At 64.1% G+C, this 21,261-nt stretch overlaps 2 protein-coding genes across 2 annotated transcripts in view; one reads left to right on the forward strand and one right to left on the reverse strand.

Annotated features, from left to right (window-relative positions):
• Positions 1-8,798, forward strand: part of LOC123230615 — a 36,419-nt gene extending 27,621 nt beyond the window's left edge. The window contains exons 7-13 of the mRNA XM_044656744.1: positions 1,795-2,266; positions 3,268-3,465; positions 4,175-4,232; positions 4,546-4,713; positions 5,078-5,195; positions 5,447-5,598; positions 8,352-8,798. Coding sequence (XP_044512679.1) covers positions 1,795-2,266; positions 3,268-3,465; positions 4,175-4,232; positions 4,546-4,713; positions 5,078-5,195; positions 5,447-5,598; positions 8,352-8,478 — 1,293 coding nt within the window. The 3' untranslated portion in view covers positions 8,479-8,798. The remainder of the gene's footprint in view (positions 1-1,794; positions 2,267-3,267; positions 3,466-4,174; positions 4,233-4,545; positions 4,714-5,077; positions 5,196-5,446; positions 5,599-8,351) is intronic.
• Positions 8,799-11,392: 2,594 nt separating this feature from the next.
• LOC123230616 (tricarboxylate transport protein, mitochondrial-like) lies at positions 11,393-21,173 on the reverse strand. The gene is made up of 10 exons (XM_044656745.1): positions 21,047-21,173; positions 19,867-19,974; positions 19,668-19,767; positions 18,124-18,262; positions 17,145-17,229; positions 16,859-16,963; positions 14,220-14,335; positions 12,864-12,937; positions 11,879-11,991; positions 11,393-11,643 (listed from the first exon to the last, which is right to left on the reverse strand). The coding sequence occupies exons 1-9, from the start codon at positions 21,171-21,173 to the stop codon at positions 11,886-11,888; spliced, it is 960 nt and encodes a 319-aa protein (XP_044512680.1). The 3' UTR covers positions 11,393-11,643; positions 11,879-11,885.
• Positions 21,174-21,261: the final 88 nt, after the last annotated feature.

Here is a 21,261-nt window from a genome sequence, read left to right on the forward strand (position 1 = left end):
CCCCCCAGCCTGAGCCCCGGCCTTGGGCAGCCGCAGGAAGAACACCCCCCCCCCATGGCCCCAGGTTCCAGAGCCCTGTGCAGGGGGGCCTGCCCGGATGCCTTCTGGCTCTTCAGAGTTCAGCCATTTCAGGCGTGGCAGACCCTCAGTGGCCCCTTCGGGGAGTCGTTTGTCACTTCCTTCTCCCCATTCATTTGACATAGTAGGACACTGAGGCAAACCAGGTTAAGTGACTTGCCTAGGGTCACGCAGCCAGGCAGTGTCTGAGCCTGGATTTGAACTTAGAAAGAGGAGTCTCCAGGCCTGGCACTCTGTCCTCTGTGCCACATAGCCATGCCATCTGGGCACGTATGAACTAATGATCAGCATGGCATCTGGGCAGCCTTGTGTGCTTCTCCAGCATGGAGAGATGATCCCACAGGCCTTTGCCCTCCTTTCCTCCCCCCCCCCCCCCCGACACTGGCCCTGGGGCTCCCCGGCGGCCTTCAGCATTCATGGGAGACCTCATTGGCAAGGGCAGGGAGAGCCACGAGGCACAAGAGAGCTTCCTCTTCCTCCAGGCACTTCTGGGGGACAGCTGAGGCTCTTCAGCTCGCACTCGCCTCCCCTCGGGGCTCTCTGCCTCCAGCCTCCATCTCCCGCCTCCATGCTTTTGCCCTGCCGCCCTCCATCCTCCTTGGCTCAGTCTCTGTCTTCTCTGGGAAGCCTCTCCTGCTCTTCCCTCCTTAAAGGAACTACCTAATTATTAGCAGCAGAGAACGTGCTGGGCCCCGAGTTCAAATGGTGCCTCTCTTGCTGCTCACTAGCCCCGTAAGCCAAGGCAAGTCGCTTAGCTATTGTCAGCCTCAGTTTCCTCCTCTGAACACAGGCCCCACAGTAGGAGCGCTTCGCCCCCAGCCCCGTGGCGTGGACGCCCTGCACCCCCGGCCGCTGCAGGAGAGGTGCAGGCTGGGGCCGGGCAGTTCTTTTGGCCCCGTTGGGAGGCGATGAGGGCGCCTGCCCAGCAGCCAGGGGCCCCGCTGCGCCTCCCCCGGCTGGACCTCCCGTCCCAGCTCCTCTCCAGCCCGTGTTTGTGCGCTGGCCTGGCCGAGACCTCGTTCTGGGAAGCCTCGCGGTGGGGTTCTGCCAGCAGCCCCGGGGAGAGCCTGTGGCCGCTCCAAGGATGGAGGGGGGGAGCCGTCACCCACATTGATCCCTCGAACCAGGGCAGGCCCCGAAATCGGGGAAAACGTCGTTAAAAAACTCGGACAGCCCCTGAGGGGGCATCGGGGCACAGCGGCGCTCCGTGGCCAGGCCTGTGGACTGCCCAGGAGCCCCCCTTCATCCCCGAGCGTCAGGTGTCGGAGGGCGAATGCCACCTGCGTGGACGCCCCCCATCTGGGCGTGGCTGCTGGCCGTGGGCTCTGCTTTCTTCCCCTCGACTATTTCTTTATGTCAGGGATCCCTCAGAGCCCGTGGACGTGCCCCAGGTTCTGCCATTCGTCCCGGCTCCCAGACATTCTGGTTGCTTTTTCCACAAGAGATGGTTCTGCCGCCGCTGGCCTTGGTGTCAGGCTGATTCGGAGGCAGATGCCTCTGCAGAAAGGCCACCAGCTTGGGAGTGCGCCGCCAGGGGCTGAGGGTCTCTCTCTCTCTAGGTCCTTTCTGGCGAGCTCGTCAGGTTATGCCTCCGTGCGGCTCCGTCCCCTCTTGGGTTAAGAGCTCAGCCCTTCCTTCGGCTGCACGCGGTGGGAGGTGCCCACCTACGCCACTTCCTGCCAAGCTGCTCTGGGGGCGTGGGGGGCCGTCCTCTAGGAGTCCGCTTTGTTCTCGGCTTTCCTCGTCCTCGTGGGCCCTGGCTGTCTGGTCTGCCCCACTGATCGAATGTCTAGACACCGTGCTGGACGGAGCGGGCCGAGCTGCCCTGGGTGCGACTTTGGACACCAGCTGGGAGTCAGCCTGGGTCTAGACCAGCCCGGATCTCGGCCTTTGCCTTTCTGTGTAGCTGAAACAAAACCCTTCTTTTCCTCTGGGCCTCAGTCTCCCCATCCGCAAAAATGGAACGACGTTTGTCGTCCCCTCCCCCCACCCCAGAGTACAGGACGGGCCTGTAAGGATCAGCTAGTGGGCAGCAGACACTGGGGGCGCCAGAAGAGAGGCTGCGGCTCACAGGCACGTGTCCCTTTGGGGTCTTTCCAGAGCCTGGATCAGGAAGAATGGGCTAATTCAGAGGTGAAGAGAGGCTCCAATCCCGCCATCATGGAGAACGGGCATCAGGTGACAGCAGGTGAGTGGGCGGCCGCTGGAGAGCCTCTCCCTGGGGTTGCCCTGGGGTGGCTGATGCCCAGGCAGGCCCTCAGGCTGTCCTTAGCCAGTCTGCCTCTGGTGCTGATCTCAAGGGTCTGGCGAGGGGGCTCAAGAACATGCCGTGCCGTGGGCAGCAGTGAGCAGGCTGGGGATGATGCCACGCTATGGGTGGGCATTGAGAGGGCTGGAGACCATGTCATGCCGCCCCATGGGGGGCATTTAGCCTGCAGAAGAACTGGGGGTTAGAGAGAGACTTCCTGCTGCCTTCAGGGTTGCCCCTCGAGGGCAGAGCCAGGACTCACGGGGTGTGGGCTGGGGAGCCCCCAGAAGCCAACGGGGCTTGACGGCAGTTGGAGTTGTCCTCCTTGGGGGAGCGGCTGGGCCCCCCGTCCAGGTGGAGGAGAAGATTCCTGGTCAGGTGACGGGGGGCTTTGGGGTCACCCAGCGCCCGGGAGGCTATCCTAGAAGGAAGGGGCTGCTGCTCATTTCACATACCCTCGAGTGCCCGCCACAGGCTGGCAGCGTGCCCATCCCCATACCCCACAGAGGGCCCAGCTGTGCCTACTAAGGGGGGGGAAACCTGCAGACAAACGCCTTCTTTGCTGCCAGCAGTTTCCCCAGGGAGGCCTGTAGGAACCAGGGAAGAGAGAGGTCAGTGTGTGGCGGCAGTCAAGGAGGGCTTCCTGGAGAAGGCAGGCCCCGAGTTGGGTTGCTTTGGAGAGTAGGCGGCAAGCAGGGGAGCCTGGGGAATATTGTGTGCCAAGGCAGGCACTGTGGCGGGCAGTGCCAGGACCTCAGGAGCAGAGCTGAGGCTGCAGACGGCAGGGGGAGCTGGAATTGGCCCGTAGGTGGCCAGAGGGCCATCAGAGGGGCCAGGAAGGGAGAGGAGCTGGGCGGCCCGGCTGGACCCTGCCACTTCCCTTGGCTGCTGTCGCCCCAGCAGGGAGACCCACCTCTCCGCCCCCCCCCCGTTCTCTCCAGGGCCAGGCCACGTGTCCCCAGAGGTCCCCGAGCCCCCGGAGCCCCATCCCCCGAGCGTGTCTGTCTGCATGCCCCACCAGCCGGTCACCGCCGTCACCCGGGGCCCGGACAGGGCCTCGGGGGAAGTTGTGTCTCCAACCCTGGCCAGCCCCGGCACCGGCCCCGGCGAGGCCCCCGCCAGGACTTCCAGCCAGTCAGGTAGGGAGGGAGGCTGCTGTTCCCCAGGGTGTGCGTCAGAGGGGACTGAGGGGGCCAAGTGCAGGGGCCGGGGCAGACCACAGGAACTGGGGAGGGGCGTCCTGGCCCCCCCCCATGCAGCCTCCCTCGGGGCACCCGACAGTCCCAGCGCCCAGACCCTCACTAGCTGTGCGACCTGGGCGGGCACTGAGCCTCTCTTGGCCCGTTTCCTCATCTTTAAGATGGACTGTCGTGGAGATGCCAGGCGGACGGCTCCGGAGCATGTCCAGCTCCATCCCCTCTCATATGGTCTGGACGGGGCATCGGGTCCTCCTGGGCCGAGCCTCGACGTCCCCCTCTGGTCAATGGGGAGAACTGCATTGTGGGGATGTGCCAGGCGGGGGCTCCCCCAGGGCTGAGCCTGGGGATGGCTCTGGTCACGCTTAACCAATGCCCGTGCCTCGGCTGCTCTTCGGTGGTCCCTCTGGCCCTACCCAGGCTCACCAGGGGGAGGGGGCTCCTCCGTGCCTGGCTGGCTCACAGCTGGCTCGCCTCTAGGTGAGCTCCAGAGTCTCTTCCCTTGGTCGGCCTCCTTGGAGGCCGCCTGGTGCAGGGCACAGCCCATGCCAGAGCCCCCCCCATGCCCCGGGCCCCTAGGCTGGGTGTGGGTGGCACCCTGAGGGGCAGCAGTTCTTGCTCTAACCCGGGTCCCTCGTCTGCTGCCCTTCAGAGAAGAGCTCGCGGCTCGCCAACTTCGGGATGACCAGCGTCTCCCTCAAGAGCGAGAGGTAAGGAAGCGGGTGGCCCCCTGGGCCCCCCCGAGCCCAACGCCTTTGCCCTGCGCCGTCCTTGGGCCTCCAGGCTTAAGGAGGCTCCTGCTCCTGGGGGTGCCCGAGAGCTGCGCTTGGCCGGGGTTCGCTGGGTCCTAAAACACGGCTGGTCCTCTGGCTCCTTCCAAACTGCCCTCCCGGGGGCGCCGCGGTAGCTTCTCCCGGGCCTCTGGCTCAGCTGGCCCGTGCCCACGGGGCATGTGGCAAGAGGAGGAGCCCGCGGCCCTGCCGGGCCCACCCCTGGGTGGGCACTAAGCCGCCCTCTCTCCAGCTTCCAGCAGGCGACGACTCCCAGGTCTCCATCCCCGCCACCACCCGCTGGCAGCCATCGGCCGGCCGAACGTCGGAGGGAGCTGGTGAGATCGCAGACGCTGCCCAGGACCTCCGGGGCCCAGGCCCGCAAAGCGCTCTTTGAGAAGTGGGAGCAGGACGCGGGCAAGTACGGGCCGCTCACCCTCTGCGCCCGGCCGGGGACTGGGCTCTGGCTCTGGGCACCCAACCCAGAAGGTGCTACGGGAATGCTGACCGGCTGACGGGGCGGGGAGGCCGGAGGGGGCCCGGCCACAGCCTTGTCCGAGCCTCGGAGTCCATTAGAGCAAAGCCCGGGAGACCTCGGGGTCCCCGACTCCCCTTTGCCCGAGGAGAGCCCCCAGGGTCCCCCGCAGGACCGATGGCTGGGATTCTGTGGCCCTTGGCTTCCCCTAGAAGAGAGGGATGGATGTGTGGGCCCGGGAGGAGAGCAGCCCTCCCAGCCCCCGCAGCCCCCCACGGCCCCCCGCAGCCTCGGCCCGTCTGTCTTGCAGGGGCCGAGGGGAGGGCCGGGCCAAGCTCAAGCGCTCCCAGAGCTTCGGCGTGGCCAGTGCGAGCAGCATCAAGCAGATCCTCTTAGAATGGTGCCGCTCCAAGACTATCGGCTACCAGGTGAGCAGCTCAGGCCGGGGCGAGGAGCCGAGGGGCTTCCTCTGCCCACCTCCTGTGGCAGGCACTGCGGCATCGGGGGCCCATTCGACAGATGCACAAAGGGAGGCTTAGCTGCAGCGACGGGGATTCGGGCTCGAGGAGGGGGCCGTGCCACGGGGGAGGGACCCCGGAGAGGAGGCCCCCCTCCCCGGCCAGCCTCCTCGGCCGCCGGGGCTCCTCACCCGTCTCCTTCCGTCCCCGGCTCCCGGCAGCACCTGGACCTCCAGAACTTCTCGTCCAGCTGGAGCGACGGCATGGCCTTCTGCGCCCTCATCCACTCCTTCTTCCCGGAAGCCTTCGATTACGGCGCCCTGGACCCCCGCAACCGGAAGAAGAACTTCGAGCTGGCCTTCACCATGGCCGAGTGAGTCCCGGGGCTCGGGGGGCAGCCTGGCGGGCCGGGCCGGGCTACAGGGCCCGCAGAGCGAACGCCGAGGAGGGAGGCCCCCGTTTCTGGGCAGCTTGGCACGCGCCCACCCTCGTGACCAGGGATGAGCTCGGGAGCGGCTCCAGGGGCTGGGAGGCGGCCGAGAGGGACGGGAGAGGCGGGCAGAGGAGCCCGAGGCATGTGGGGACAAGCGAGCGTGAGGTGGCACGGCGGGCAGGCCGCGGGCACAGCGGGCGAGCGCTCGCCTCTCAGAGCCCAGAATTTGGGAGGGAGGAGACGGCAGCCTCACGGCGAGGGGTCGGGTGCCACGCTGTGTCCGGGGGCCGCGGGGGCAGCCGAGGGGGCCGAGCTCGGCCAGGAGGCGCCCCACAGCCCCGAGGGCAGGGAGGAGACCCGAGACGGGCCTCGTGGGCTCTGCCAGGCTGCCACCTCAGTGCTGGCTTGCCAGTCGTGGTGCCCAGTGTGCAGAGGCGGCCGGGGAGGCCTCCCCGTCTCCTCTCTTGAGGCCGGGGGCTCCTTTGTCCTGGCCGGAGCCTTTGCCTCCTCGTTGGGAGCCCTCACCCAGGGCTGCCGGGCGGCCAGGGGAGACCTTCCAAGGGGGCCTGGGGAGTCCCAGGCAGGAGGCCCCGCCGGCCCCGACCCCCTCCTCATGGGTTCTCAGACTCCGTTTCTTGGCCTCCCTGACCTTGTTCGGGTCAGCTCAGGGAGCGGGCCAAGCCAAGGGCCGGGCCCGGGGCCTCGGGCGGGCGGCCTCTCATCGTGGTTCCTCCCGGGGGGGCTCTGGCCACGTGGCCCCCGCCCAGCCGCAGGTGGGAATGGACGAGGCCACGCTGGATGAAAAGGAGGACGTCAGTCAGCAAACGGCGCAGAGGAGGGCGTCGGGGCCTGCCAGGTTCCCTGGGTGGAGACGCGTGCAGTGTGCGTGGGGCGAGGTGGGAGGCCGGAGAGCCCCGAGAAGGGTGCTCGGGCAGAGGGACGGGACGAGGAGAGCCTGGAGGGAGCCTCGGTGGCCGTCCTGGGTCGCTTGGGAGGCCGCAGCTCAGACGGACGTGGAGGGCAGAGGCCAGACGGCAGAGGACTCGGGGGAGAGTCAGAGAGGAGGAAGTGGCCTCCTTAGGATGGAGAGCCAGGCCTGGAGAAGGGAGGTCCTGGGTTCCAATCTGGCCTCAGACGCTTCCTAGCCTTTCCCGCTCTTCTGGCTGGGCACCGATTCTCAGGATGGCCTCTGAGAGGAGGGAAAGGGAGGCAGCCGCCTGGGGGGGCCCAGAAGGGACGTGTGAAGGCCGGGGCGGGGGATGCGGCTGTTCCTCTCCGATGGCAGTTGGCGCGGGCGAGGGGGCAGCGGCCGCCGGGCAGGGCTATTCGTGGTCGCCGCGTATCCCCTGAAAGCCGACCCAGCCGGGCTGAGCCCCTGCCTCAGAGGAGGCCGCTGCCTCGAGAAGCCGCGAGAGCTGAAGATGGGGGCCAGCCTCCGGAGGCGCTGAGCCCCCGCGGTGCCCGGCCCTGTGCCCGGCCTTCGCTGGCCACACAGAGAAAGGCCAAAGGCAGCCCCCCTCCCTGTGGCTCTGGGCAAACATGATCTTTACAGGACCCTGGTGGGGGGCAGCATCCACGGGAGTTGGGGTCTCGGAGAGGGGAGGGGCGGCTGATGGTGAGGAGGAACATCCCAGGATGGAGGGCCCACAGCCAGGGTAAAGGTCTGGAGGCCGGAGAGGATGGGCTTGCTCCTGGGGGTCAAGTTTGGGCCGGCTCTTCTGCTCTGGGCACAGCACGGCCCCGGCTGTTTGTGTGCCGTCATCCCCCGGGCCAGGCTGAGCCTCGAACAGGCACCCACAGCTCCATCTCGCCTTGGCCTTCGGTTTTGGATGGAGCCGGCAGACCAGCCCGGGGTGCCCTCCCTGAGGGTGCATGTCCCCTGCCTGCTGGGCAAGGCATCGGGCACCTCCCAGCCTCCTGCTCCTGCTTAGGGCTGGCAGCCTCAGTTTTCTCCTCCGGAAAATGGGGGAGTGACGTCCGTGATGGAGCAGAGCACTGTCTGCCTCTGAATGCTGGGCTAGTGCCCAGAGCCCTGAGCGTAGTAGGTCCCCATGGCTGCTGGGGACTTGCCTAGAGCTCAGTGCACAGTAGGGCCAGCACTTACCTATAGTTCAGCGCACAGTAGGGCAGCACTTACCTAGAGCTCAGCGCACAGTAGGGCCAGCACGTACCTATAGCTCAGCACACAGTAGGGCCAGCACTGAGCTCAGCAGAGTAGGGCAGCACTTACCTAGAGCTCAGCGCACAGTAGGGCCAGCACTTACCTATAGTTCAGCGCATAGTAGGGCCAGCACTTACTATAGTTCAGCACATAGTAGGGCCAGCACTTACCTAGAGCTCAGTGCACAGTTGGGCCAGCACTGAGCTCAGCACAGAGTAGGGCAGCACTTACCTAGAGTTCAGCGCACAGTAGGGCAGCACTTACCTAGAGCTCAGCGCACAGTAGGGCCAGCACTTACCTATAGTTCAGCGCACAGTTGGGCCAGCACTGAGCTCAGCACAGAGTAGGGCAGCACTTACCTAGAGCTCAGCGCACAGTAGGGCCAGCACTGCCCTCAGCACACAGGCTGGCACTTACTAGATCTAGCTCAGTGCACAGTGGATCCCCAGGGCTGCTGGGGCCTGCACTTAGGGTGCAGCAGTGGGTCCCCCCTCAGGGTGTGCTGACAGGGTGTTGGCTTTGTGTATTCCAGGAACCTGGCTCAGTGCGAGCGCCTCATCGAGGTGGACGACATGATGGCGATGGGCCGCAGGCCGGACCCCATGTGCGTCTTCACCTACGTCCAGTCCCTGTACAACCATCTGCGGCGCTTTGAGTGACGGCCCTCGGCCCCCGCCCCCTGCCCGAGGTTGCCAGAAGAGGCTGGAGCCCCTGGGGGGAGGGGGCGCTTGGCGCTATGAGATCACCCATTTCCGGGGAGAGTCCAGAGGCCGGAAGCTTTGGCTCGCTCGGGCAGCCGGCCGCCTGCTGTGCCGGCCTCTCCGGCCTGGGCTTTGATGTAGAGCATTGCGGGGCTGTCGGCTGTGCCCGCGCAGCACTGGCCACCCCGCGGGGGCCCGGACGGGCCTGGGGAAGGCTGGGCCCTCTGTAGCGTGCTCCCCGCTGCTCCTTTGTACATAAAAGATGCTAGTCCAGCCCGGCCGCGCTCCCTCGTCTCTGTGTTTGAGGCGGCCCCGCTCGGCCCCCCCGGCGCCGCCCAGGCTGCAGAACTTCCATGGAACGGGGCGCCCCGGCATGCTCCCACCTTCCTCTTCCTCCGAGCCCCCTCCAGGAAGCAGGCGCTCTTTCTGCCCAGGCCTCTGGCGGCCCGCCTGGAGGCTGGGTGGGCCCGGCTTCTTCAGGGCCCCGAGCGGGGCCGGCCCGACTCAGACTAACAGCAAAGACCGCCAGTGCTTAGGGAGCCCCTTCAGCCCCCCGCAGCGTGCCGAGCGCTTTGCAGAGCTCTCACTGGAGCCTCACAGCTCTGCTAGGAGGTGCTGTTATTCCCCCATTTTACAGATGAGGAAACTGAGGCAGGCAGCGGGGGAGTGACTTGCCCAGGGCCACACAGCTAGCATGTAAACTTGGGTCCTCTGGACCCAGCAGGCCGGAGGCTGGCCGCAAGGGGAAGGGCCCTGGCGAGGGCACTGAGGCTGACCCGCCTGGCCGCTCCACAGACCCCTCCGGGGGGGGGGGGGGCGCAGGCTCTTCCCAGCAGCAGCCCGAGTGGCAGCCTAGCTGGGCCTCGCGCTGCAGGCCTGCCGGGGGGCTTGAGGAGAAATCCAGCTCTGAGAGGGCGCCCAGAGGCCTCCCTGGACCCCCGAAGGGGAGCTTCCCGAGTTCAGTCACAACCGTTCTGAGCCCCAGCAGGCACCCCAGGCCTGGAGAGGAGGGCTCGGAGGGCTTGCGGCCCGTCTCGGGGCTAGCGCAGGGTGGGGTGCGGCCCGGCTTCTCGCCCGCTTCTGTCGGCTGGCCATCGGATAGGCCCGACGAGCAGGCTGCCCGAGGCCTTGGTCTGGGGGGCGACGGGCTCTCGGGGTCGGCCCCATGGAAGGGGCCCAGGGCGGGAGCCGGGCACGGCCGGCCGGTCGACAACAGGCTCTTAGCCAGGGTTCTCCGAGGCCCCGGCTTGGCCCCGGGCAGCCAACGCTGAAAAGGAGCCCGGCCCGGCCCGGCCTCGAGAGCCTTCCTGCGGCATCACCTGCATCTGAACCAGCGGATCCTCGCGGGCCCCCAAGAGGCCGGAGCGGACGGAGCACCAGCCCTTCTCCTTCAGCTTGGGGATGGCAGTGCCAACGGGCCCGGGGCCGGGAGAGGAAAGGCCGCTTGGGAGCCTTGTGGCGAGGGCCTGGGCGGGAGAGGCCGAGGGGGCGGCCCTCCCAGCCACCCTCCTTGGTCCAGTCCAGCCGCTGCCACATGGCCGAAGGATGCGAGGCCAGCCTCGCCTCTGGGGTCCCAGCCCCCCAGAACTGCCCAGCATTCCCTGTGTGTAGATGGGGGGTGCCTCCCCGCGGGCATCCTTCTGGCCCCCCCAGCCCAGGAGAGGCTGGGAAGCGAGGAGGGCACTGGTAGGGGGACAGGTCTGCCCTCTGCTCCTCCTGTCCAGGGCTCAGCACGCGGGCTGACAGACAGGGAAATGGGCCGGGGGAGGGGGGGGAGCTGACACTGGAACCCGAGCCTTGGGCCCTGCAGCCAGCCCAGGAAAAGGCGGGGGGAGCAGGGCCCCGGGCTGCTTGGCTCCTCGTGCCCTTTGGCACTCCAAGGGGGGGGCAGTGGCCCAGGTTCACGCTGGGTGGCGGCTGTGGCCTCGGGGTCTGCCCATTGAGTGGCTTGGCAGCAGCTCCCTTGGGTGGGCTCCCCTCTAAGAGAAAGGCGGCCACATGGCGGGCATGGGGGCCCTCAGGACACGGGGGCAGCTCCTGCAGCAGGTGCCTCCCCCCTCCTCTCCACATCACCGCCATCTGCAAACACTGAACCAGCCCCCGGAGCCCACTGCCAGGGCTCTGAAGGAAACCTGTCCAGGGCGTGGGTGCAGGGAGGGATGAAGCCTCCATGCCCGCTGGGCCTGCCAGCCCGGGGCCAGGGACCGCCCAGGCAGAAGGGGGCAGCGGCACCTTCTCGGGAGTGCTGGGGAAGCCGCCGAGGCAGACCCGAGCGAGGAGGAGCCTCCGGGGAGTCGGGCAGGGCACCGGCTCGGCAGCCGAGGCTTCCCTTGGTCAGCTTTGGCCGTCTCGGTCTGAGCCTGGTCGGCAGACAGTGCAACCCAGTGGCTGGCGCTGCCTTCTGGGGGTCCCGTCACGGATTTCCCAGCTGGTGTCTCTCAGCCGGCCCCGGGAGCTGCGGGCAGGCCATTGGAGCTCAGCACTAAGGGTGGCCAAAGGAAGCACAAAGTCACTCAAGGGTTTATTGAACCTTTTGGAAAGGGCGCAGAGCTAGAACTCGTGAATCCGGAACCGCCGAAGCCAGACGCGGGCAGCCCGGGAAGGCCTGGCCAGGAGCGATGGCGTCCTGCCCGAGGGGCCCACGGGGGACTCTGCCCTGGCCAGGGTGCCCACCAAGTGACTCCGGGCCAGGGAGAGCCAAGGCAGAGGGTGGCGGAGTGCAGACCGTCTGCGGGAGGTGGAGATGTTCCGGGGGCTGCTTGGAGAGCCGGCACTGGCCCAGGCTCCCGCCCTCCCTCCCGCGGGAACCGTCTCCCTTGGAGCGTCCCCATGGCCCGGGTGGCCCTTGTGTCCCCCACAAAGGCTTCATCCCTCTCTTCCTCTGGCTGAAAGAGGAGGGGGATGAAGCTGATGGTGCCGCCCCGGCGCTGGCACAGAAAGGAGAGGGCCCAGGCGCGCCTGGCCGGGAAGCCCGGGGAGGAGGGCTTGGGCAGGCCTGGACTCCCATCAAAGGAGGCCCCAGTGGAGGCGGGGGCTGGAGCCCAGCGCCCATCCCCGAGGCAGCAGCGAGGCCTTCCTGGGCAGGAGAGCGGGAGCGGCATCAGGTCCGCTGGGCAGCGTCCCCTGGCGGAGACAAGGCCACCCCTGGAGCCCCGAGCTCACGGGCGCCACCGGGACCCTCCAGAGCACCCCCGGCCTGCCTCCTCCCGGCTCCCGACGTGCCCGCAAATCCTCGCCCCCAAAGGCCCACCTTCGAGGCCCAGGCCGCCTCTGGGGGGGTCCACGGGTCAGTCCCGGCTCAGCCCCCCCTTCCTGCGGCTCTCTGGGGCCTCCCACGACCGACCCACGTGCTGCTCACCGGCCGGTCACCAGATCAGGTTCAGAAATTTGACAATTTCGTCATACAGGACGAAGACGACGGCCACGTCCAGGCAGACCCTGACCAGGCGCGGAAGGGTTCCCTTGTAAAACCTGCCGAAGAGGAAGTGGGGGCAAAGGCAAAGGCCTCTGGAGAGGAAAGAGCCAGGGAGACCCGAGTGCAAATCCAGCCTCGGGCACCAGTCCCTGAAGCTCTGCTTGCCCGAGTGCCCTTCTCTGCGAGTCCGTCCCTCCAGGGTCCTGGGGAGGGTCACGGGAAATCCAGCAGGCACAGCACCTACGTCATCCCTCCTTGCTCCCTGCCATCCCTCAGGGCTGGTGTGCAGCTCCGGGAGCTCCCCTCTCCTCCCCTCCCGGATGCCAGAGAAGAACACGGAACATTTATCCAGTCTTTACTGTGTGCCTGGCACCGTGCCATTTGCTCTGCCTTTAGGAGCTCACTTGACCCTCCCAACAACGCTAGGAAGGAGGTGCTCTTATCTCCCTCAGTTAACAGATGAGGACGCTGAGATGGACAGAGGTCCAGTGACTGGGCCAAGTTCCCACAGCTGGTGTCGGAGGCTGGATTTGAACTCGGGTCTCCCTGACTCCAAGGCTGGCCTACTATCCACTGTGTCACCTAGTTCCCCCTGAAACTCCAAACTGTGGACCGGGGAGCCAGGGAGAAGTAATGGTCCCAGCTCGCCTGCACTCCACTCCCGGAAAGGGAGCCCCCAAACCCCAGCCCGGGCAGCAGGCTCAGGTGTGGGGGGGCCTCTGGTGGCTCTCTGGGCACTTGGACCTGAGGCAGCAGCAGAGAAGGCCAAGGCCCACTGCTGACTTTCAGGGTCAAATTATTCAAGCAAAATGTCTGGACAAGCCAAGACCTGGGCTCCCATGCCAGGGAAATCTCCCTGAGGGCTTAGGGTGGGCACATCTTAGGAAACTGTTGTACAGGCAGTGCCAGGGAGTTCTCGGTCACTTACGCCCTGACGCCCTCGTTTTTATAGACCTGGATGGCACAATCCAATGTGTTTTTATACTTGGAGGCTTCCAGGCTCTGAAATGAAAGATTGGAGACCAGTGAGGGGCCTGCCTTTTGTTTTCTCTCCCTATCTCAGGCAGGCACTAAACATTTATTAAGGGCCTACTATGTGCCAGGCATTGTGCAGAATTCTGGGGTTACAGTGAGGAAAAGATTCCTGCCCTCAAGGTACTTACATTCTAATGGGGCAAGACAACACCCAAAAGAAAGGCGAACATAGGTGCGGAGGGCACGAAGGTGCCCCACACAGGGAATCTGTCTATCCATCCATCTGTATGTTCATCCATGCGTCCATCGATCCATCTGTCCTTCCATCTATCCGTCCGTCCATTCATCCATCCATCTATACATTCATCCATCTAGCTAGCTACCTCTGTCCATCTATCTGTGTATCCATCTATCTATAGCTATATCTATATCTATATTTGTGTCTGTGTCAGTGTCTCTATCTGTGTCTATATCCATATCCATCCATCCATCTATTCGTTCATGTGTCCTTCCATGACCAGGTCTTTCTACCTTGTCCAGCCTAGAAGTGCAGTGACACTCGCCAGTCCAGTCCCTCAGGACTTCTGGCCTGCTCCATTTCTCTGACCTAGACCAGGGTCCGGGTCCTTCAACCGCCTGGCGGCCACCCTACTCCAAGAGGCTCACCCTCTTGGGGCCAGACTGCATGCAGATATCTAGTGCAGCTCCAGAGATCAACCAGCCTCAGCTTCTGAGGCCTCCCCAAGGACTGATTGCCAGCACCCTGCGCCCCGCGGCAGGCGAGGCCTCCAAAGCACTTGGGTCCCTGCCCTTTGTGTCCATTCCTTTGGGAGCCGGGAGCGTGAGGTGCTTAGAGGAATTTTTTTTTTTTTTTATCCTGGGACTCCATTCTAGGAGCATAGGGCCACAACCAGTAGGCAATGGGTCACACAGTCGCTCAGGGTTGCCCAGCTGGGAAGTGTCTGAGCCCGGGTTTGAACCTGGGACCTTTCGTCTCTAGGCCTGGCTCTCCATCCACTGAGCTAGCCCAGCTGCCCCTACTTTAGGTTGCAGTTTCTTTAGTTTTACAGGGTGGGGTTGCTAGCCCCACGCCCAACCCTCCTCCTTTTTCATCCGGGCTAGGGACCGTCCCTGGCCCAGGAGTGGTAAGGGTGGGCAGTAGGGGTCAAGTGACTTGCCCAAGGCTTAGAGGAATTAAGGGGGCACAACTCCTGCCCGAGAACAAGGCTTTCCACTTCAAGTGGGCTTCCTGCTGGTTTTCCCCCAACGAGCCATCAGGCAATGACTGACCCCCCTGGCTTTGTTTTACCTGCATCCTTGTTTTTACCACATCAACTGGGGTGTTGCCAAAGACACTGGCTGCTCCTGCGGTGATCCCAAAGATAGCCGTGATGACGGGGTTCATCTTTTTCTGCGGATTATCATCTAATGGAGACATCAGAGAGAGTGCGAATGCTAGCCAGACCACTGGCCTCACTGGCCCAAGCAGGCCTTTTAGTCACTCTTCCTGTCCCGGAGCCCAGTTCCGGCCCGAATGCTTGCACCAAGGGAGAGAGGCTGGGGGTCTTCTAGAAGAGAAGAGAAGTGCCCTGGAGGGACCTGGGAGCCCAGTCTGGCTCTGGTCTGACCAGGGGCCTCCTTAATTGGCTGCCCCTGTTGCAGTGCCCTGGGGGAAGGGCTTGGTCAACCAGGTCAGCCTTACTCTGGGTTCTGCATCTGGTCTTGGCTTGATGTCTTCCTGCTCTGAGATATCTGGCGAGAGACAGTGCTGTAACGAGAGGGGCCTCGGACCTGTGCTCTAGCAGGATCCAAGGCCTTCCTCCGCACCGCACCTGCCTCCCCTTCCCCAGCCGGTCCTCGAGGTTTCTACTCAGCCCAGAGTGAGCCGACCAGAACTAGTGAGAGAATGTCTGTACGGTGGGAGCATCGGGTCTGACTCTTCATCACACCAGTCCTGTCTGGGGGGCTTCTTAGAGTGGTTCTTCAGTGGATTAAGGCAAACAGAAGTTCAGTGACTCGCTCAGGGTCACACAGCTAGTAAGTGTCTGAGGTTTGATTTGAATTCAGGTCTTCCAGACTCTAGGCTCAGGCCAGCTAACTGCCTCCTCTGAGGCACCTTTTGGAGCCCAGCATCCTGATGCCACTCCCAGATGGGCAGGAGCACTAGTGGCCCTCTGGGGATGCTTGTGGGCATCTGGGCTCAGAGTTCATGGCCTTCCATTCCTTTTTAAATGGCCGGAAGCCTAGGCCTGGGCTATGGCCAGCTGGGCCCTAGCACTCACAACCCTGGCCTTGCCATCCGCCTCATGCTTCCCCCAAATACACTCCTCCTTCCTCCTTGCTCAGAATGATCTTCAGGTCGGTGTGACCATTGCTGCTAGGAGGGGCATGGCTGACCAGCCCAAGCCAGCCTCCAAGGAGAGTCCCCGAGACTCTAGGTCGTGGCATCGCTCCCCGGTTTCTCCTGCCCTGTTCCTAGCCCACGATGCCCGACCCTTCTGTTGGGCCCTCTGGAGCCCCGTTCTCAGAAATCCCTCGTTCCACATGCCAGCTCCAGTCTTGGTGCAAATGATTTCCTCCAATAGGATTCTTCTTGAGAGATGGATTTGGCGAGCCAAAGGCAGGGGCAGCGTGTTCCAGGGGTCCAGTAGTCCGAGACAGGCCAGAAGAGGTGTCTGTGTTTGAGCCCCGAGGCCACCAGCAGGAAGCCAGGGGTTCTCAGCAGCGAGGCAGCAGGGAGGCCGATGGGGAAACGAGGACCGAGAGGGAAGGAGGAGCTGCAAGACTTGGCACCCAGCATGAAAGGGAGAGAGGAGAAGGAAAGAGGCTGGCTAAGGCTCCCATGCGTGAGGGGGAGTGAAGGCGGGAAGCCAGCCAGCCAGGCTTCGGAGGGGCTCTGACGAATTCCATTCAGGGCACGCCGAGTTTCCAGTGCCGGTGGGGCATCCAGGGGTCGGCCTAGTGCTGCATTTAGGGGAGAGCCGAGGGCTGGACAAACTGATGTGGGAGTCATTCTTCAGCTAATCATTGAATCCGTGGTGCAGAAACTGGGACCTTCTTGATACCAGGCCCACCCAATGCCCTGGTGATGAAGCACCTCCTGGGTGCCAGGCGCTGGGCTACTTCTAGGGGTACAGAGAAAGGCAAAGGGGCCCCTGTGGTCCTAATGGGGCAGGCAGCCTGTCAGGAAGGGCATGAAGCAGGGCTCAGAGACGAGTCTGAGCCGAGCTTCCGGGCAGCAAAGGGCAAGAAGGGCAGGTCATGAAGAGCTTCCAAGGCCCCGCCAGGAGCCCCTGGAGATGCCAGAGAGTCGGGGAGAGGCCGAGGGCACCTGTGCCTTCAGGAGGATGACTTTGGCAGCCCGATGAGGTGGTGCCGCCTGCCTGGTCCAGGGGTGGGGGGGGCAGAGATGGGAGATGGGGGAGGCCCCCCTTTCTGTCTTCTGGCCCAGTGGACTTCAGGAAACAATGGTGGGGATCTGGGTGGTCCCTGACCAGAGGCTCCTGGGAAGGAGGCTCTGGCTTATCTCAAGCCCAGCACCCAGCCAAGAGTGGCCCTCAAAGGGCCTTGGCAATGGGGGGGGAGCGGACATAGAAGGGAAGAGGATCCAGAAGAAAAGGCGGGGCAGCCAGGAGGCCAGGGGGTGGCCCAGGCCCAGCCTGGGCTCTCTCAGGCAGGGGGAGGGAGCAGAAGGAGCCCTTCCGCTCTGGATGTCGGAGCTCAGCTCAGCCAGGGCTGGCTGGCTGGGGGGTTGGGTGGGGCAGGAGGGGCAGAGGGTCCTTGAGGAGCCAGGAGAGGGGCTCGAGACACTGTGTTCTGCCCTTCGCCCCCTGGGAATCCCAAGGGTTCGGCCTCAGGGCCTCGCCCCTTTCCCAAGATCCCCTCTGACCGTGCTCAAGGAGCCCCCAGACTCCCAGACTCCCCCCGGGGCCCAGGCCTGGCCATTACCTAGGTACCAGTTGCGGAGGGAGGTCATGGTGAAGAAGCGGATGGCCTGGTTGGTTCCTTGCTTGATGATGGTGGCGGTGATGCCCTGGTAGATTCCGTGTAGGCCTGGGGCGGGGAGGGAAGGGCGTCCCCACACATCACTCTCGCTCCTCCCTCTCCTTCCCCTCCTCCACCTGAACGGGTCCCAGGATGCTGCCCCAGGCAGGGAGGACTGGGGCTGAGGCCCTGGCCTCGGGGGGCCCAGGGGCTCCAGAGGGGGCACCTCCGCAGACGGGGCCACAAGTACCTTGTTCCCGCACAATCTCCTGAACCCCATGAAAGAAGCCGCGGTACTTGGCTTTCCCCATCTTCTGATCATGAATAAATTTCACCTGGAGACGACCAAAGGGAAGATGGTCTTCCTGTGGCCAGACTCCGGGTGCCCCAGGCTGCCTCCCTCCGGTGCCAGGGCCCAGGGAGCCCGAGCCTCTCGCCTGGGGACAAACCCTTCTTCCTGGCACGGTTTCTAGGCAGCCCCATCACAGTTCTCCAGGCTGAGGCTGCCACCGTCTGCTGAGCCAAAGAACGTGAAGCTGGCACCAGGGGGCGGGTAGGCAGTGACACCACCCCCAGGCCTGTCCCGGGCCCTCGGACGGGAGGGACTGGTTTCTCTCAGCCCAGAAAGCTGCGAGTTTCACCTAAAAACTAACCCAACCCCCCCCCCCCACCGGCCAAGGGCAGAGGCCTCTCTCCATTGACGGGGAGCCCGGGGAGACGTGCAGGAGAGACCGAGATGTAGGTGCGAGACGAGGGAGACAGAGAACAGACAGGCGGAGCACAGCTAGAGGAGGACGGAGACGTCCCCCCCCCACGGGGAGCTGGGGGAGTTCCTTGGCAGCTGGGGCTTCGCCTGGGCTCAGGATCAGGGTTGGTCCTTGCCCAGGCTCGGTGGCCGGCCGCCTCCCCGGGGCCCGTCGGGATCACCATTTCTACCACGGAAGCCTCTTCCTGCACTGGCTGTGCCGGTGCCGTGATTCTAACTCCATAATCATGAGGGCTCCAAGGCTGAAGTCTAAGGCCTTGCTGCCACCCCCTCTCCTAGCCTGGGCCCCCCAATCCCTTGTGTCTTCTGCTCCGTAGCTCCCTGCCTGCTTCGCTCTGGGCGTGGACTTAGCCACGGTGCTGTCGGTCTTGGTGCCGGGCCAGGGTCCCCCTTCCGCGGGGCCATCCCGGGCTCCCCTTCAAGGCCCGGGCCCCCTCTCAAGGCAGGGTCAGAATGCTCAAACCTTGATGGTCTCCAGGGGGCAGACGATGACAACGGCCTCCATGCCGCCGGCTCCGAGGCCACAGAGGAAACTCCTCATGTTGCTCAACTTGCCATTGGCGTCTCTGGCGTAATTGCTCAGGAACTGAAATGTGCCAAACCTGCCGAGAACATGCCCAGAATGAACGGCCCGGGCCGCCCTGCCTCCAGACAAGGACGGTCTGCTGGCACCGGGCCGTAAGTACTGTTCAAAATGACGAAGGAAGGACGGGAGGAAACAGTCTCTGGGCAGTCCTGCTCTAGGCTGAGCAGGCTCTGGAGGGCCCCCGTGGAACTCGGGAGCGGCTGCAGCAAAGCCACAGGCAAGGCCCCGCCTCGGATGCTGAAGCCTGTAATGATGAGGGGGCGTCTCTGGATCTTCGGGAGCCGGGAGGAATGACCGCCCAGGGCCTTCGGCGGGGTGCCTCACTGACCCAAGGCTGCGTTTGGCTTCACGGGGCGGCCCCAGGAACAAAGGGGGGAGTTCTAGGAGGACACGAGACTGCTGTGGCAGCAGTGGCCTGGACCTCCTGGAAGGCAGAGGCTCCCCTTGTGGGAGTCACCCCGAGAGCTGCCAGGACTCCAGACTCCGGGACACATTTTCCGGCCTTTTTCCCCCGTTTTCAGGCCCTTCTGGAAACAATTTCTGACCTTTGAGGGCTCAGCTTCTCCCTCCCTGTCCCAGGTGGTAACCAGTCGGATCGGGGCTACAGCAGTGCTTTCATGGAGTGCGTATTTCTGCACTGCTCGTGTCACAGCGGAAGACACACATCACACACCCCCAGCAGTTCTTGCCAAATAGGGAGCCTCCCCCCAGAGTTTGGGTCTTTGGGATACGGTCCCTAACGACCGTGTGTGGATCGCCTGACCTTCTCCGTTGATCCGCCACTCCATTTCTTAGCCAGTACCAGACTGGTTTCGTGATGACCCAGAGGGGGCACCGTTTTTTCATTGGTTCCCTGGCTATGGCTGGCCTTTCGTTCTTCCAGATGAAGTTCGGTGGTGTTTTTTGAGTTCCGTGAAATACTTTTTGGATAGTTTGATGGGCGTGGCAAGGCAGTGGAATCTGGACCCTGCTGGCTCAGCCTATCCATGGGCAACTAATGTCTTTCCAGTTGTTCAGGCCTATCTTTATTAGGGTGAAAAGCGTTTTGCAATTGTGTTCTCACAGTCGCTGCCTTTGTTTTGGTGGCACACCCCGAGCTGCTTCACATTGTCCTTTTCCACCTCTTGCTCTACGGCTTCATGGGTGTCTGAGCTTGATTGCTGACTGGCTCTAGGTAGGACTAAATAAGGGGGGAGCTTGGAAGGGAGGCTGACCAGCCTCTCCCTGCTGGTGGTGGCCAAGGCCCAGAGCTCCGCAGGCTCCCGGGGACCTTTCTGCCCCGTCATTCATGAGACACTTTAAGGCTTTTCAGGCGGGCATCCCAGCCATCTGTGAGCAGGCCTGGCAGGGCACCAGGTGAAGTCCCAGCAGGACCAGGAGGGCGAGGGGGCAGTGTGGGAGCAGCCCTCCAGGGCACTCACCTCACTGCTGACTTGGGCATAGCGCCATAGAGCAGGCTGCTGAGGCCCCGATAGAGGCCCAGGATGCCGTGCTCCTGGATGGTCAGCTTTATGCAGTCACCTGGGAGACAGAAGGGAGAAGAAGGGTCATCAGGGAGCCTGGGGGGGACCCAGGCCGCCGGGTGGGGGGGGGGCACAGAGGAGGGGGCGGCTCTCTCACCCACAGTGGTGTACCGAGGATTCTTGGCCTTCTCCTCCAGCTGCATCTGGGTCTTGATGTACTCTGTGGGGAAGGTGACAAAGACTTCGATGCCTCCAGCGATGCCACCTGTGGGAGAGACAGAGAGAGGGGCAGAGAGATGGGGGAGAGACAGAGAGAGAGAGATGGAGGAGAGACAGAGACAGAGAGAGATGGAGGAGAGACAGAGACAGAGAGAGATGGAGGAGAGACAGAGACAGAGAGAGATGGAGGAGAGACAGAGACAGAGAGAGATGGAGGAGAGACAGAGACAGAGAGAGATGGAGGAGAGACAGAGACAGAGAGAGATGGAGGAGAGACAGAGACAGAGAGAGATGGAGGAGAGACAGAGACAGAGAGAGATGGAGGAGAGACAGAGACAGAGAGAGATGGAGGAGAGACAGAGACAGAGAGAGATGGAGGAGAGACAGAGAGGGATGGAGGAGAGACAGAAGGAGGGAGCCAGGGACAGAGAGAAAGATGGGGGAGAGGGAGACGCTGTGGGACTGTGGAAAGCCATCTGGAACTTTGCCGGGTGTCGGCCCAGGCCCCCGTGTGGCCCTTTTTTGTGGGAACGAAGGACTGCTGTCGGCAGGCAGTCAGGCCATGGCAAGGGACAGAACCACCAGACACGCGCGCACACTCAGACAGATCTAAATTGGGTCGCCAGATTCCCGGGCCTGGCAGGCCCGGCCGGGTCCCAGACAAGGGGTGCCCCCTCACTCCCCGGCGCTCTCCCCCTTTTCCAACCCACTCCGGGGCTAAGGGGGTGACTCCCAGGGCAGGGGAGGGTTCCGGACCCCCGTCCACCATATCAGGGAGCCCTGTTGGGGGCTGAAGTTCCACTGCCGGGGTACGACCAGGAGATCTGGGAGGGGCATAGGCCTCCAGGAGGCACTCCAGATGCTCACTGACTTGGGGCACAGCCTGGGCAAAGGCCCGGGGATGGGCTACAGTCCAAGGGGGAGGGGAGGATCCGAAGGGAGGGGGCCGGGAGGGCTCTCCACCGAACAGACCAGGGAGGAAGGGAAGGGGGGCCGGGAGGGCGGCGGAACTCCCCGCATTAGCATGAACAACCGTGGCCTCCACGTGACCCGGGCAGCCATGACCCCCCCCAAGTAACGCCCCTCCTGCCGCCACGCCCCCGACCACGCCCCACTACCGGCCACGATCGCCTTCCCCGTGTGGGTGTTCTTGGTGCAGTGGAGCTTCGAGGCAGCGGCCAGGCCCAGGCTGAGGCCTCGCTGGGGGAGGCCGGGGCCGAGGCCCTCCTCAGCCTTCCGCCTCATCCTAGCCAAGGGGTCCTAACTGCGAGCGCCGCACCCCTCACTCTCCTCGAGCCCTCCCCGGCTCCGCCCCTCGGCCTCCACGTGGCCC

Source organism: Gracilinanus agilis, chromosome 1, assembly GCF_016433145.1.
Source record: "Gracilinanus agilis isolate LMUSP501 chromosome 1, AgileGrace, whole genome shotgun sequence".
Taxonomy (NCBI): domain Eukaryota; kingdom Metazoa; phylum Chordata; class Mammalia; order Didelphimorphia; family Didelphidae; genus Gracilinanus; species Gracilinanus agilis.